This window comes from Puntigrus tetrazona, chromosome 20, assembly GCF_018831695.1.
Source record: "Puntigrus tetrazona isolate hp1 chromosome 20, ASM1883169v1, whole genome shotgun sequence".
NCBI classification, from domain to species: domain Eukaryota; kingdom Metazoa; phylum Chordata; class Actinopteri; order Cypriniformes; family Cyprinidae; genus Puntigrus; species Puntigrus tetrazona.
The window spans coordinates 11,786,400-11,802,283 of NC_056718.1; the positions used below are offsets into that span (position 1 = coordinate 11,786,400).

General features: G+C 40.7%; 3 protein-coding genes across 13 annotated transcripts in view; 1 reads left to right on the forward strand and 2 right to left on the reverse strand.

Moving 5' to 3' along the window:
* fryl (furry homolog, like) overlaps positions 1 to 8,065 on the forward strand; it is a 77,252-nt gene extending 69,187 nt beyond the window's left edge. For 8 of the 11 annotated variants that reach the window (XM_043218813.1, XM_043218804.1, XM_043218809.1 and 5 more), the window contains 7 exons: positions 652 to 801; positions 952 to 1,050; positions 1,832 to 1,900; positions 2,885 to 2,902; positions 3,641 to 3,751; positions 4,940 to 5,133; positions 6,149 to 8,065. In XM_043218813.1, coding sequence (XP_043074748.1) covers positions 652 to 801; positions 952 to 1,050; positions 1,832 to 1,900; positions 2,885 to 2,902; positions 3,641 to 3,751; positions 4,940 to 5,133; positions 6,149 to 6,452 — 945 coding nt within the window. In that variant the 3' untranslated portion in view covers positions 6,453 to 8,065. The remainder of the gene's footprint in view (positions 1 to 651; positions 802 to 951; positions 1,051 to 1,831; positions 1,901 to 2,884; positions 2,903 to 3,640; positions 3,752 to 4,939; positions 5,134 to 6,148) is intronic. The other 3 variants (XM_043218806.1, XM_043218808.1, XM_043218814.1) reach the window with 1 other exon arrangement.
* A 933-nt stretch (positions 8,066 to 8,998) lies between these two features.
* On the reverse strand, positions 8,999 to 10,500 carry zar1 (zygote arrest 1). The gene is made up of 4 exons (XM_043219028.1): positions 9,825 to 10,500; positions 9,657 to 9,749; positions 9,502 to 9,576; positions 8,999 to 9,352 (listed from the first exon to the last, which is right to left on the reverse strand). Exons 1-4 carry the CDS (start codon positions 10,470 to 10,472, stop codon positions 9,209 to 9,211), a joined length of 960 nt encoding a protein of 319 aa, XP_043074963.1. The 5' UTR covers positions 10,473 to 10,500; the 3' UTR covers positions 8,999 to 9,208.
* Positions 10,501 to 11,620: 1,120 nt separating this feature from the next.
* slc10a4 (solute carrier family 10 member 4) lies at positions 11,621 to 15,125 on the reverse strand. Its single transcript, XM_043219026.1, has 3 exons — positions 14,321 to 15,125; positions 13,705 to 13,915; positions 11,621 to 12,423 (listed from the first exon to the last, which is right to left on the reverse strand). The coding sequence occupies exons 1-3, from the start codon at positions 14,845 to 14,847 to the stop codon at positions 11,884 to 11,886; spliced, it is 1,278 nt and encodes a 425-aa protein (XP_043074961.1). The 5' UTR covers positions 14,848 to 15,125; the 3' UTR covers positions 11,621 to 11,883.
* Positions 15,126 to 15,884: the final 759 nt, after the last annotated feature.

The window sequence follows — 15,884 nt, forward strand, 5'->3', positions numbered from 1 at the left end:
AAGACTTGTTACAGAAGATTTCTTATAAATTCTGTTCCTTTAAACACTCTAATTATTGAAGAATACTGAAAAATTGTATCACTGTTTTCACAAAAATAGTTTTTTGAGCAAAACGTATATTAGATATATTAGCAGATATTAGAATGATTTCTGAAGGATCATGTGACGCGAAAATGAAAATTAAGTGTTTGAAATTGAAATATTTAAATAGTAAATGTATTTAAAATGTTAATAATTCCACAATGTTAACGTTTATGGTACTTTATCAAATAAATGCAGCCTTGCTGAGAATTAGAGACTTCTTTCAAAAAGATGACACAAGTTTTACCAACACCAAACGTCTGAACGAGGTCTTCTTGCATGTGTGTTTTTACACTGTCATGTTTGGCTGTACGGACTCATTAGTTTACTTGTTTACGCATAATTTTCACCAGTGTGATGACATACATCTAATAAAATACTGCTGAAATCAACATGGAATTGTCAAACTCTGTTGTTTTGCCGTACAGTTAATTCAATCACTAGCATTTCATATATAATAAATACACAATACATTTTTATGTCTACGTGATTTGCCTTAGCTTTGTATTTGACTAATTAATAGCTTGGTGTTTGCTGCAGTACTGAGTCGACTGTGTCCTGTTTCTTTAGCACATTCAGAAGAAATTTGACACGATTACCCATGCCTCAGTACGATTCCTTGGGGAGGGGCTCCAACGAATGGGAAACCAATTCCTGAGCTCTCTAGAGGTCATGACCTCCTGCTCTCAGTGCCCTACAGTCCTACTAGATGCTGAAACTGTAAGTGTACACTTCCTCTGCACCTCACACCTGAAAATTACAGTTAGTTGTCTGTTTACAAAGATTATATCAACGTGACCGTATGCAACAATATAACGTGTCGGAATATTTAGTAATCTGTTAAACTGTGTGTGTGTGTGTGTGTTTTAGCTGGTCTCCTGTGGGCTCTTGGAGACTCTGAAGTTCAGTGTGTTGGAGTTACAAGAGCATCTGGACACTTACAACAGCAAGAGAGAAGCAGCCGAACAGGTGAGATATTAAGTGTATAATAATGCTGTGCTTCCAAAATGTGAGTTAGTCACAAAAAAATGTTCTTTAAATCTAATGCAATAATAAAAGGACATCTTTTCCATTAAGGGAGAATGCACTGATTCTCAGCTATAGCCAATTCTCGTAGACACGGAAGGGCCATAAACAATCTGGGAATTTCCTCAGTCTGTTAGTTAAAGTTTCATCTTTAAAAGGTGATGTTAAGGTTATTCAATGGAGGAGAGACAGCAGAGGAAAAAAAGCTGACAGTGCAGGATCATAAAATGCTCCTTGACGTCTCTTTGCAGTTATTGTTGGCTGCTAAATCATATAAGGACGTGAGTTGATTTAGCCAGCATTAGCTTCCGTTAGCACCCATCTAGAATCTACAGCAGGCAATTCGTCTCTGTGCACAGTCACTAAGAATAGCCTCACGGAGACCCTAAATCATTTAGCTGGGTGGACAAGAGTAGAGGGGGCAGATGGGATAGTGGATGACTAGAGGACAGTAATTGGATGAGACACAGGCGCTGCCTCTAGAGCATTATGTGCCGACCCCCTCTGTGCTTAAACAGACCCTCTTTAATTTGCTAAGTAGCAGACTCTTATTAAATTTACCTCACGCACGCTCCCATACTCACTATTCGTCTCTCCCTCTATTTCTGTTTCACACTCACAGAAACGCCATCTGTCTTCGCTCAAATTCACAGCATCATAAATATCCGCTTGTACTTATCTGCATTTTGGTTAAGAAGGTTTCTCATTTCTGCTTCCTTTGCAGTGGTTGGATAACTGCAGAAAGACCTTCGGTGATAAAGACAGTGACCAGCGACCCAACACTCAAGCTCAGGTAGAAACAAAACACACTCACCTCACTGCATCTTTCTGTTTGAGCGTACAGATGTGAATCAGTTCATGTTTGGATGATGCAGTGAAGATTATGCAGTGCTTTGGTTATACACTTTATTCAGGTTCTGTAATATTTCTTACTACATGTTAAATAAACCTAGCCTACTGTAGCTGAATAAATTAATAAATATTATATAATGAAATAAGATGCCGACCCCCTATTAGTGCACATAAGATTAGGGTCAATTTTTTTTAAGGAAATTAATACTTGCATTAAAAAAAGGAAATTAACCATTTAAATTGATTAAAAGTGACTGTAGATATTTATAATGTTACAAATGATTTCAATCTCAAATGAATGCTTTTGAACTGTTTTGGGGGAGAAGGGTATTACAAGTCACACAAAAATATTAAGAAACAGTATTTTCAGTATTGGCACCAAACCAGTTTATTACAATGATTTCTGAAAAATCATTTGACACTGAAGACTGGAGTAAGCAGTGTTTCTTTGTCAGCTCATCACTTATGGTAGTGGCTAAATGGCCTTTATGCTCTCCATGTCTTACTCCTATATTCATCTTAGTCATTGCTGTCCCAGCAAGCAGTGTCTTTATTTTCTTTGTGACGTTAAGCGCTTTTGCAGTTTTGTAATGCCACTCACTGTTGATATTTTTCTTTCTTTCTTTTCTTTCTTTATCTCAACCTCTCTCACTCTTTCATTTCCCTTTTCTATTTTCCTCATATTTAGCAGTGTTACAAATGTTAGAGTGTACATGAAACTGGGGATAACTCTCATTTCTTCTAGAATGCATTGCATGCGACTACAGTATTTTGTTGTTGTTAATTATCAACAAACTGCAATATTTCTCTTTCTATCTCTTTTACGGTGGTCTTGCAGTATTATCAGCACACTAATTTTTGGTCTTTCTCTCATTTCCTGTGTTTCCTCTTTTTTTTTTTTTGACCTGCTGTCCTTCTTGCTTAGCAAATGGAAATGCTAGCAGTAAGTGGTTTATCATATTTTAGAGCCTGTCACAATCCTTTTTGATTCAGCCACACACACTGAACATTCAGATCTGTTCTTCTCTCATGCAACCAATCAGAATTCAGAACAACCTCTCCATCTGATCTCCTAACACCACTACAGACGTGTCTAATTCATGATCATTCATGTACTGTATCATTACTACATGCTTCATTAATGAACTCCTTTATTTAACGGCTTAAATGAGTTCTGCATACTTACAGTGTTGACTTTGCTACCTAAATGCTAATTTGCTAATGGGTTACTAGTGTTTTCAATGCTTCTAGAAAGTTTGACACAAATTATGCATTCAGTGTGTGATTGGAGTGTGTCCATGGACATCTGAGCGGAGGACGGAAGAGAAAAGTAGCTTAGATTCCTTGCATGCCGCCCCCTCTGCTCGCTCCTGACATATTTTGGATCACGAAATTCGGAACTGACTTTTCCAGAACCATGACTTTTTCAGGGTTTCGTTCTGATAAGGGAATCACACATGGTCAATGATTGACCAGGGTGTAACCTTGCTAACCCTTCTCTCCGTCTCAAAGCCAGGGTGTTCATCCATCCATCCATCTACCCCTCCAATTGTTCATTCATTTTGCCGTCCGTTCATCTGATTATGCTGTTTTGCTGCTGACTGTGCAGATGATTGTAATTAAATATGTTAAGGTATGATTGCGTCATGTTCGTTTTTCCTCTTTCTATTTATTTCTTCAGGAGCTGGAGTTGTGTCGACGGCTGTATAAGCTACATTTCCAGCTCCTACTGCTCTTTCAGGCCTACTGCAAACTCATCAGCAGAGTGGACACCATCAAGAGAGAGGCAGAGGTTCGTTTCTGTTTGTGTCTTTAGTTCACCCAAAGATGAAAACTGTCAACCCATAAAATTTCATTTTCAAAACTCAAATGAAACTATTTTTGACTGTAACCTGAGCAATCAATGCACATGCATTAGAATACATCAAATACGGTAAACGGAAGCCCAATCATGTTTGATTGATGGGTGAGAACAAACCTCATTGGTTGTTGTATTTCAAGCACTTACATTTTAAGTGTGTATTTACCATATTTGATGTGTTCTATGTATGTGTGTTGATCAATGTTTATATGTGAATAAAAGCCTCAGTTAATTCTCTTCATATCATAATAATGTTGTCAAATGTCTTTAGAAGACTTGGATTTATTTGAATAAGGATGGAATTATTTTAAATTCAAAGCATTAGTTTTGAAAATTGCAATTGATTTTCAACACAGCGATTAATCTCAGGTTTAATTGCAATATCTACATGTATGTTTGGCTTACTAATTCAAAGCTAATAAAACTTAATTATAAATTGTTAGCTGTGTGTATGGATAAGTAGATGTAAAAGGGTCCTGTAAATAGTTTAAGAATATGTATAAATTTTAAAAAAAAATACTGATCTTATTTATGCTGATGCGGCATTTTCGACTTCCACAGACATTGTGCTTAATATGAAGCCAGGAAGATGCCCTAACAGAACACAAATAGACAGAAGATAGTCAGTTTTCTCTCGGGATTTCAGGGTAGTTTGTGATAATGTGTGCCAGTATGGACACATATAAAAGTCTGACTGCACATAATGATCTTAGTGCAGCGTAACTTCATTATGCTCACTGAGAGAGACTGATATGCTTAACACAGACCAGAGCAGAGCCGTTCAGCTTATCACACATCGATACTAACTCACTTACACTTTATACACTGCACACATACTGTACACATAGAGACCTCAGCATCCTCTGTTATGTAGAAATCGTATAACAGTACTCGTATATAGCTTGGGACAATCTATTTTCGAGCTAATGCGCATTGCCTTAGGAATATAAATTTCAATTTTCAATATGTTTATGCTTAATATAATAAGCTCTTTAGTGTTTTTGTCTACTGATTGATTGTGTGCCGGCAAGTTGGTCATTTTTCTTGAGCGCTTTAGTCAGAGTTGTGAGAATATTGACTAAATGTTGATTTAAAATATGGTGCTTGTGTGTTTCTTAGGTGACTAACATGTCAGAGGAGCTGGCCATATTAGAGGGCTGTCTGAAGGAGGCGGAGTCAGTGGGTGATGGACAAGAGGGAGTGGGTGAATTTGAAGTGGACCAGTCAAGCACAGAGACAGCCATCCACTCACTCATCGAGAGCCTAAGGGCTCGGGACTTCAGCACAGCCATCGCTCAAGTTAAAGCCTTCAGGTACGATAACTAAACTTTAAAGTCACAGTGAAACCATGTCCAAATCAAATGGCTTACCAGACCCAAAAGAAAAGATTACGTAGGATGGGATTGTTGTCATTTGCCAGTTGCTGCAATACTAGTACTATTAGATGTTCACTAGAAGATCAAATTATGACATATGACAACTTGAAAATAAATATAAACATTTATATGCTCTGTATAATTAGCACTAAGCAGTACAGTAACACTTTTAAACTCTCTTCATTCTTACCAGACATGACAAGCAATGCGCCATATTGCCTGTCACTTCCTGTGTTTAATGGTGGAGTAGCTTCACCCACATTACACCCTCATTAGTCCAAAATCTCATTCTATGTCAGCAAAGATAGCCACATAGCACAGACTGCAGTTCACTGAAATATCTCAATTACATAATAACCAATGCAATCCAAGCCTAAGGATATGTTCAGTTTCTGATAATGTATTCTTCTATCATTCCACATACATAATACATGTGAACAAAATCCTATCTCTTCTAAAATGCTCTGTCTGTTCTCCTCCTATCAACAATTACGGCCATTTCAAGCACAAAATAGCTTAAGATATGCTTTTTTTGTGTTGTTAAGTAATGGTGAAATACCTGCAATTTGACAAGTGCAAATGTTAGCAAATCGTGTTGCGTGATTCGTTTGATCATGCCATAAAACTCCTACAAATGCATATTCAGTAAGGTCAGGTGCAAAAATAAGCTTCCAGGCCTTTTCAGCACTAATTCGTCGCTGTGCGTCTGAGTAAATCCTGACAGTAATGTTTTAATACCAAAAGCTGGTATGAATACAAGCTGTTAGTAAATCCGTCCCTATATAACTTCTGATTGGCCGATTTCAGAATTGACAGCAAAATTGCTTGTCACTGGAAAGGTGTTTCACATCACGTCTAGTTAGGATCCGTTATGAAATGAAGCATCTTGTCGACCTCCTGTAGATCTCTTTTTCCTAAATCTGATACGTTCCTGTTCCCTCCATTCCCTCAGGTGCCTGTGGCCTAATGACATATTTGGCAGCGAGAAGGATGATGCGGTGCAGACGCTGCTGCACATTTACTTCAGGCACCAGACTCTGGGTCAGACGGGCTGTTTGGCCGTGGTGGGCCCCAGCAGGGATCTTTCTCAGGCCAGCGCGCGCCTCATGGAGCTCAACCTTCAGATCCGCGAAGCTCTCTGCCAGGCTCAGACATACCCGCACACCCACCAGACGCGCATCCTGTCCCCGACCCCCACGGCCCACATCCAGACGCAAATCGACACACAAAACACAGTCCTCAGCACTGGACTGTGAGAGAGCTCCACGAAGCCCACTCTCTTCCTCCGGGGGGCGGCGGCGGGTTTGGAGACTTTTCACATAGACTTCACCTCAAAGGGCTAAAGAATCTGTGGATATTAGTTACTCGAAACTATTACGCACGTATCACGTTATTCCTCTCCCCCTTTCTCCAGTAGTTCAACTTCAGAAAAACGTACGAAGAACAGGACTGGTCGAGAACCATTAGGAGGGACACCGGGTAGATAATGATGCTAAATTTGAAGCTTTTTGGCGGAATGACCTATGACCTCTAGGCGGCGTCCTTTTTCGAGTGATCCGCATCAGTCTGCCCCACTATGCACTGGGGCAGAGATGGGATTTGGAGCACTATTGCGAGAATCGGAGTATGGCGGTGGATCAGCGAGACTGTCGATCGCGAAAAGCATGCTTGAAAGAGAAGCCTGCGACAAATATTTTTTTGAGAAATGTATTTTTTAACAGTCTTAGGTTGTAAATGTTAGGATATTTAACATGTAATTGTAAGCTGGGGGGCTGTACCCTCTGTATAAAGAGAGGTTTATCTGTTTAACTTTATTGACCTGCATCGGGGAGAACTTTCAGCTTTCATTGGGCCGCTCTTACGAAACCCTTAATCTATAACCAAATAAGTAGCTGCCTGTAGAAAACCATAGACTCTTGTGTGTGCGCGTGTGAGGACGCGAGTGCGAGCGTGCGAGTGCGTTTGACATGGACTGATATTTGCACACTCGTTCTCTCTCATACATGCACGTTAACAAACCGAGATGCACAGGTGAAGTGCGAACTGGCTGCAACTCATGGAAATATCAATAACTTATTTTACTCTGTATATATTTTAGAAAATGTATAGTGTAAAAGCAGTATTTTTCCTTGTACATTTGTGTGATGCACTGTTCAATCAGAGAGAGCTCAGTAGAGGTTACGACTAATGCAAAAAAAAAAAAAAACTAAGAGATAGTGAGTTGACTAGCTGTTGGGATGTAAGTAAGTCACGGGCTGCCCTCTCCTTTATGATAATAATAATACGCCACCTTAATCTTCAATATTTCCCGACAAATCGGCTCAGCTTCTCGGCCGAGTTTTGCCATATGCATTCCTTGATATCCACTGTGATCTCCATGTTGGCTCAAAGTCCCCCGCTGAGGCCCCCTGGAGCCCCTGCTGAGGGGAAACTGGGGCTAGTGTTTGTCCATGTTGGCTCTGTCTTAACCCTAGACTCAGGGCTGCACTGAGGGTTTGTTGGCTCTGCGACGTAAGGCACCGCACTTCGCTTGCCGAACTCCAAGAGACAAAGCGGTGTCCTGAAAGCGTTAGCCGCAAACATAGGGGGGACGTTTAATCTGTCGTGGCACATTTAGAAATAAAACGTTCACTGTATTCATTCCTCTGGGAGATCTCTTCTGTTGCTTGTTTGGTACATTTTGAATGCTGTTCTTAATTATTTAATGGATATATTATTTACCTGGAAAAATATAGTTTTTATCTAGAGGTGCATTATCCCATTTTTTCTTTTTCTTTCTCCCCCTTTCACATTTCTCTCCGGTTTGTCTTTGTCATCTGATTTATCTGCTTTTCCCTGTACTGTTAAATAAAAACCTGATTATAAGCAACTGGTTTTTCTCCATTTCCTAGTGGTTATCGAATCAGCATTTTTGCAGACAACCTGTTACAAAATCCCATCAGCAGCACATGTTGATACAACATGTTCAATATTTCCTATTCAAGTCTGCGTTAGTCGCCAATTTTATTTCAGGTGGCGTTTCCAACCAAAATGGAAAATTGATTCGAGGACGGGGTTTTAATTTTGCGCTACTCCATCTCGGAGCCATCTTATTTCATGCAGTTCACACTAGTAAAACTGGTGTGAATTGTAAGAGATTCAATTCATAACTTCGGATTTAATGAGGTGAGCTGTACTTAAATGCAAGCGCTCTTTAAAAGGTTTCATGGATTTAGATTGATGGCAATGTTATACATCAACTGGGGAACAAATCTGAAAAAAGTTCCTTTGGTAAAATAGCTGTAGTTTGAACTTTGGCACAAATCATGAGTAACAATTCCTTGGTGTATAGAAAACTTCAAAATAATGCTAAACTAGCAAGTGAACAGTCAAGGCATACAAACCTAATGTATAGAAAACAAGCTGAATTGGTCACGACAAAAAAAAAAAAAAAAATGCATGAAAGTGGCTAACCTCTAAAAAGTAAGGTATGCATTAAGTTTAACAATTCTTGTTACAACCCATTCTCAATGAGTAGTCATAGCATGTCGTTTTCCCCTCTTAATCTTCATTTTAAAGTTTGAATATCCCATGCATTCCCTCAGAGCAGATTTGCCATTATTCAAACCCTATAAACACCTGGACCAGGTTTACGAAGAATACTAGAAATTACCATGTGTGAGTTGTGGCAAGTTGGAATCAAACTCCAGAATGGCGTTTGGACACCCAGGATCAAAATCAAATCAAACCCCATTGTGGATCTGTACGCACCGACACTTCTAGAAGTGCATTAATCAAGTCAGCCATTCACGTCACCACATAGAAAACACTCCAGATGTGCTAGTAATTGCCATTTTAATTCATTTTTCAGAATTGGCACCTACAGTTACTGCAAGTACAAATTAAAGCAAAACAAAAACAAATGAGACTGTAGGGACTGATGGATCCCCACCGCAGTCTCAGAGCGGTGCGGAGACCGAGGTGGACAATCCAGCTGGGCAACGACCAAGCCTGACTGCAACGGGCCGAGGTGCTAGATGATGTATTTGAAGCTGAACGTGCTGTCACAGGAGAGACGCTTGCCTTTGCAGCGACCGCACAGATCCTGTCGGTGAGGTCTTTTAGGGTCCACGTGACGTGATGTTACAGAACATGTACAGCGGGTCTTCTTACATGTCTGAAAAATAAGTGCACTTAGTTAATCCAAAAAGGACAGCGAATAAGTGGATCTGCAACTTAAAGACAGCTGCTTGTAGCCCGCTGACACTAGTTGAGACCAATGCTCTTTAATAAATAGTACAATTAGGCAAATTTGGTCAAGTTTACCTGACAGGTTATGTCCTCAACCCGGTACGGGTTGAATGATTTCTGACATGTTCTGCAAAACTGTTTGAAATAGACCTTTAAAAGAGTAAGGTTTGAATTAAGTTGGTCAGGTGTGTGCCAACAAGGTCTTCATTTCGTCTTCACGAGCCATCTACCTTGTTTGTGCCTTGGACACACCACACATAAGCGCTCTCCCAGCGTAGGTTGCAGTCTTTGCAGTGATAGTAGCCATACTTCTGCTCCAAAAACTGCATTAAAACAAGTTAATACACCAACCTCGGAAGAGTTAGAACCCGTTTTCAAAAGGACAACGCTTCTCTCACCTGGAACCTCACGCGAGCCTTGGACTTGGCTTCTTCTTGTTCGGTTTTCTCGGCCTCGTTTCTGTTCTCCTCATTTGTTTCCGTCTGTTCGTTTTCGTTTTTCTCGGGACTAAGCGGTTCCTTCGCGCCCTCCTCGCCCTCTCTGCGCTCGTCTTTCTCTGCACCGTCCGCCGTCTCAGGAGCCTCGGACTCCGCGTCCTTGTCCTCCTCCCTGAAGAGGGACACTAGCCTCCTGGACTCGACCGGGGAGTAAACGGCTTGAGTTCGCGGGAAGCGGACGCCGCCGCTGACGGGGCTCCCCGGGGTCTGGACCTCCTGCCGCCGCTGGCGCAGGGCATCGCGCTTCCGGGCCAGGAGCGTCCGCGGGCCCAGGGAGCACTGGATGGAGGCGTCGGTCTTCGGATTGACCTGGACACCCACGTCTTTGGTGTTCGCTTTTCTCAGACGCGGGGTGAGGTTAGGGTTGATCTGAGACAAGATGGACTTCAGCTGCGCCCTGTGGTAATTATCGTAGTAGGTCTCACCTTCACCGTAGTTGGCGAAGTAAGCTTTCTGCCTCCAGCCCTTGAACTTGGGGTATTTGTAAGAATAAGGGTTGTAGGAAGAGTAAAGATAGTTATCGACTGTCTCGTTACCATATGTAGCCATTTTTCGCTTAGCCGGTTGGGAAAACGCACTGTAGGGGTTTAAGTAGACGCGCGGGGTACAAATTGAGGCCAGGAGCCTAATTAACGACAATTAACAGGATTCCCGGGGTCAGTAAAACACCCGAAAGTGTTAGGGAGTTTCATAAGGGGGGTGCCAAGCTGGGATAAGGCATAGAAATGTAACGTTTGTCGGAAAATGTGGTTTAAACATCCAAATACCGGTTTAAGCAGCTGGTTTGTTGCGGATATAATAAGGTCTAAACTTTGACAAGATGGGTAATTTTGTTAAATCATATTTTTTTTTCCCAGAGCAAAATCGTTAACATTCGATTTTATATTACCAATACCACAAAGTAATTATTGGCTATTTTTGTGAGTGAAATATCTGTAAAATACCGGTCTGGCAGAGAAACAATAATGATAATATCGCGCGCACGCTTGTCTTGATCGTTTATTCGTCTTGCAGATGTTTTCACATATTCTGATAAACACGTACAATGTTTTCATTTCAGTTACAGAGATGGATTGCATTTTCGAATATTATCAGATGGAAACTAGCTCATGATCAATAAAGAATACATTTTACATAAACCCAGCTTTTATTGCCATAGGCTTTTATCCTGTTTTTCCACAATCGCACTTGTTATGAATCTGACTTCTTGTTATAGCCTTTGGCAGGGTTGTAATCCTGTAAAATCCCGCTATTTTTGAAGCAATAAACTCAGAAAACACATTTTTCTCCGAGTTTCGGTATCAGAAGCAGCCTGACGGTGCGTGACGCGCAGTATAAACACGGGACGTGAATCTGTCCTCTCGGTCCACATAATCAAATAAGCCAATGTAATCCATTTACAGAGGTAATGGCACTGATTCATTTACAAACAGACGCATAAATCTATATATTAATGGTGTACAATTTGCATACTTCTGTAACCCTGAAGGTGGCTTTCACCATTACAACATTTAAGCGAATTAATGCATGAATAAAAAAAAGAATGAATGAATGCATGATCAAATTAACTCAGTAATAACAAAAAATATAATATCTTTTATATACAGACATAAATAATCTCTCTTTCTCGCTCTATGTCTCTCTTTATATAATCTTTATATATATATATATATATATATATATATATATATATATATATATATATATATATATATATATATTTGTGTTTTAAATATTTACACTAATCTTTTGGTAATTTCGGTGCTAATATTTGGCTAGTGTGTCACAAAACTAGTTTCCATTTTCACAGTCATTTGCAATCATTTTTGGCACATATTAGTTATAATGCTGTGAGTGATTAGTAAGAAATTCAGCAGTGAGTGATGGCATGAATGAATCCTAATGTGAATACTTAGATCCAGTGTCTACAGCGAGTCTCAAGTCAGTTGTTTTTGTTTCCTCATACAGGTGTGGGGCTCCCAGCAGCATCCTGTGACTCCATTACGATGACGTTGGGGTCGCTCACTGTCACCGCACCGTACGTAGAATCAAACGGCACATCTTCGTCCTTCATTCTCTTGTAGGATATGTTTGTATCGTCCTCGTCATCCTCCATGAGGTCCTGTTTGTGTAACACCTCTTTCCTGTACATGCGGTAAGCCAGAATGAAGACGCCAGCCTCCGCCGCCTGGAAGAGCGCGTAGAGCAGAGGAAACATGTACATGCCTCCCATCAGCTGCGGGGGGAAGGCCAGCTTCAGGATGGCCGTGCAGAGCTGCACGTTCTGACAGCCCGTCTCTAAAGACACGGTCCTCCGACTGTTGGGGGGGAGATCGAAGAGCGTCGCCAGGCCGTATCCTGCTGCGTAGCCGGCCATTGGCATGAGCACGGCCACCAGGTAGACGGAGGCGGGGATAGTGGCCAGCAGCTCCGGACCCAGCATGGTTCCAGTCATGATGAAGAGCATCAGGAGAGTGACCAGGAGAGACCACAGAGACATCTGGAGGCAGCACAAAAACAGATGAGTTTTATTAAAGGTGTTACTGAACTTTCTCAGCAGGTTTTGTTTAGGCTATTCTTCCCTATAGTTCCTGTTTAGTGATTTAGCACAGAATCTGCAACATTTTCCCCATGTATACTCACAATATTATTTCATGGGTTTAATAGACTTATAATCACAATATTTCAATTTTTATATTTAATGGTCTAGCTGACATATTCTCACAATATTTGTATTTTATTTTATGGTTCAGTTTTCTCCAAGTATATTTTATGTGTCTAATGTACAAAGTCTTATAATAATTCTATGGGCATATTCTCAGAATATTTAGAATTTATTTTATGATTTTAATAATAATAATACTTACAATGTTAGTTTTTAATTACCATATTTTCAGAATCTTTTATTTTATTTTATAAAATATAAATATATATTTTACCATCTCTTTATAGTATATATCTGAGGTTTTCTGAAAGTATTTGTATTATCATTTTTGGTTTATTTTATTTTAATGAGTTTATTAGACATTCTCACAATAATATGTTTTATAGGTCAAATTACAATAGTTTAACAATATTTATTTTTCCGGGTCCTATGCACAAATTCTCAAAACAATTTTTTCTCAAGTCCTCACAATATTTCTACCTTATATTCTGCATCTCGTTAAATCATTTGTAGACATCACAGCTGTTTACAGGTCTCAGCCGGCAACAATTAGCTATAAAGGGTTTTCATTAAAAAAAGTGACTGATAGCAACTGATGTGATATATTTCGCTGAGCATGACCTGGGGAGTGAATCCTGAAAGAAGTGAATGGCACAGAGAGGCAAATGATGATACTACGATACTAGGTGCAAGCCACGAGTGACAAATCAGCCCACTTTCATGCACTTTCATGCACTTCCCTTAATGTGATGCACCTCCTTTATCACACCCTCCCCACCCCTCCCTTCCCGCATCTCTCTATCTCACAGTCGCCACTGTGCCCTTACCAAGCTGTTCATAGATAAGCTCAACTGAAAGGAGGAACCCAAGCGCGCATGTGACGTCACATCGCCCTGGGCGCTTCAGTCTCCTTTTAATGGCCAGAGATGGGGGGCATGAAGGCGACATAAGCAACCAACCACAACCAGTGATATTTAACATATAACAGCAGAAACCTGAATCATTTTATTATGTGATTACGATCCACTCCGAATCTAATCAGCTTTGTCTGATACTTCAGGTTCCTTTTCCTAACAGCAAATGTGTTCAGCTTTTTTTTTTTTTGTATTAAGTCACCTTGATGATGATTTCGGCCACTCGAGTATAGCGGTACCTAAGCCAGACCCCGACCCCGATGGGAATTAGGGTGCTGCAGAGGGTGAGAATGATCGCGCCGAAGGGCAGAAGGTTCACCACGGGTGTGTTGATCCACGCTCGGCTGTACATCCACAGACACAGCGGCATGAGCACGAGCGCCAGAACAGTGGACGAGATGGTCATAATGATGCTGGAAGACAAAAAACTCTATTACCAAAGACAGACCAAAAAAAAGCAACGTGTTCTTCTGACCTTTGTTTTATTTCTATGCTTTATGCACTTAGTATAATACATAATAATGGGAAAAAAACTATGCAAAAATATGTCAAAAATTCATAAATATTTTTGAACAAAATAACATTCTCACAATGAATGCTATATAAATATATATTACATTATATTTTTATATTTATTATGCATTATATTTGCATATTAAAAATCTAAATATTTTCATATTATATATTTACACAAGTGTGTATATATATATATATATATATATATATATATATATATATATATATATATATATATATATATATATATATATATATATATATATATATATATGTGTGTGTGTGTGTATGTGTACATCTACCTGAGATTCATGTCCCCGTTGACCAGCAGTGACATGATGTTGGAGAGGTTTCCTCCAGGGCAGCAGCCGCACAGGAGCACAGCCATAGCGGCCACATCGTTGAGGGAGAAGGCCAGAGCCAGGAGAAAGGCGATGAGGGGCATGAGGACGAACTGGCACACCACCGCCAGCAGGACTCCTACGGGCTTGCGGATGTGCTCGCCCAGCTGACCGAGCTCCACCGTGCAGCCCAGCCCCAGCATGGTAAAACACAGGACAAAGCCAACAAACACGTTAATCCCGTGACTCAAGGGTGAATCCCAAAAAGCCACAATCAGGTGAGCGGGCTCTTCAGAGGGCGAGAACGGACCCGCCAGGAGCCCCGCCGGAGCCGCGTCGGTCCTGAAGCCCCCGAGCACGGGTGAAAGCGGCTCTTCCGTGGCGCGCAACTCTGCCATCGAAGGACTCTCCGAGGAGCTGACGGGATCCTCTGTGAAGTTCAGGAGCTGCTTGAGCGCGGCGCTCAGCGCACTGCTGGAGCTCTCCATCGCGTCTCCGGGGGACTGGAGCTCTCCAAAGGATCCTTCGGTCTCCGCTGGTGTCCCCTCCCCGAACTGTCCCCTAGCGGCGCAGAATCATTGTATGACTGTCAGCGGTGACTGAGGGACACCGGGCTGTCCAGCGCGTGGCGCGCGGCGCGCACCGGGAGGGGTTCGGCTCCGAGCGCGCGTCACCAGGCGCCACCCGAACCAATTAACTCTGAAACTAATCACCAGGACGCGTTTCGGGAAAAAGGAAATAGAGCTGTCCGCGTGATTGAAAGCGTGTTTTGGTAGGCTGTGAACAACGCGAACTTTTTTTCAACGTCAGCATTTTAGGAAATGGAAAAGTTGCGTTTCAGGGTTCTCCTGGCGACAGACAATACAAATTAAAAATGTGAAAATATGCCACATAAAGACATTTATTTAAAGATATATGAAGATATACGTAATAGACGTTAGAGGTAGTAGACCTATGTATGTAGACTACTGTAACTCCCGTTTCCCCTGTCAATCGATCAATAAAATCAATTTAGAAAAGCAAAAACATTTTAGTTGAATGAACATGATGACAAAATAATTAAGAAAGAACATTAAAAATAGTCTTAGGATTTCGACCTTTAAATTCACCAAAACTATGAATTATTATTAGCTCGAATGATGTTTACCATCATTATTATATCCCATTTTAAAGTAGCCTAGATTTAAGATTTTACAAGAATATTTTTTAAGGGAAAAATGTTTTTTATGCAAACTATTCAACGCTTTTGCCGTCACAAATATGCTAAGCTATTAAAGATTGAATTGAATTACGTTTTGTTCAGAATTTACGTTCTGTTGTGTCTTTGGCCATTCAAAGGAGACAATAAACAAATCATCGTGACAGCTGTATTCAGCACGACCTGACATGAAAACCTGCGTGACTTTGGGTAGAAGGCTTGTTGTGCAACTTCACGTTCATTGTGCAACTCCGATGCTGTAGCCGATTATTAATCATTTACACGTATTGATCTGATGCTGGATGTTATGAAGCAGTCACTACAAAC

What these genes read in the sequence shown, in the direction of transcription:
- zar1 (XM_043219028.1), bottom strand. Translation starts at nt 10,472, where the DNA reads ATGGCTACATATGGTAACGAGACAGTCGATAACTATCTTTACTCTTCC. An exon ending in AGGCTCGCGTGAGGTTCCAG is followed by an intron (nt 9,750 to 9,824) that starts GTGAGAGAAGCG and finishes GTTTTAATGCAG; the next exon opens with TTTTTGGAGCAGAAGTATGG. An exon ending in GTGTCCAAGGCACAAACAAG is followed by an intron (nt 9,577 to 9,656) that starts GTAGATGGCTCG and finishes ACTCTTTTAAAG; the next exon opens with GTCTATTTCAAACAGTTTTG.
- slc10a4 (XM_043219026.1), bottom strand. Translation starts at nt 14,847, where the DNA reads ATGGAGAGCTCCAGCAGTGCGCTGAGCGCCGCGCTCAAGCAGCTCCTG. An exon ending in AACGGGGACATGAATCTCAG is followed by an intron (nt 13,916 to 14,320) that starts GTAGATGTACAC and finishes TTTGTCTTCCAG; the next exon opens with CATCATTATGACCATCTCGT. An exon ending in TGGCCGAAATCATCATCAAG is followed by an intron (nt 12,424 to 13,704) that starts GTGACTTAATAC and finishes TGCTGCCTCCAG; the next exon opens with ATGTCTCTGTGGTCTCTCCT.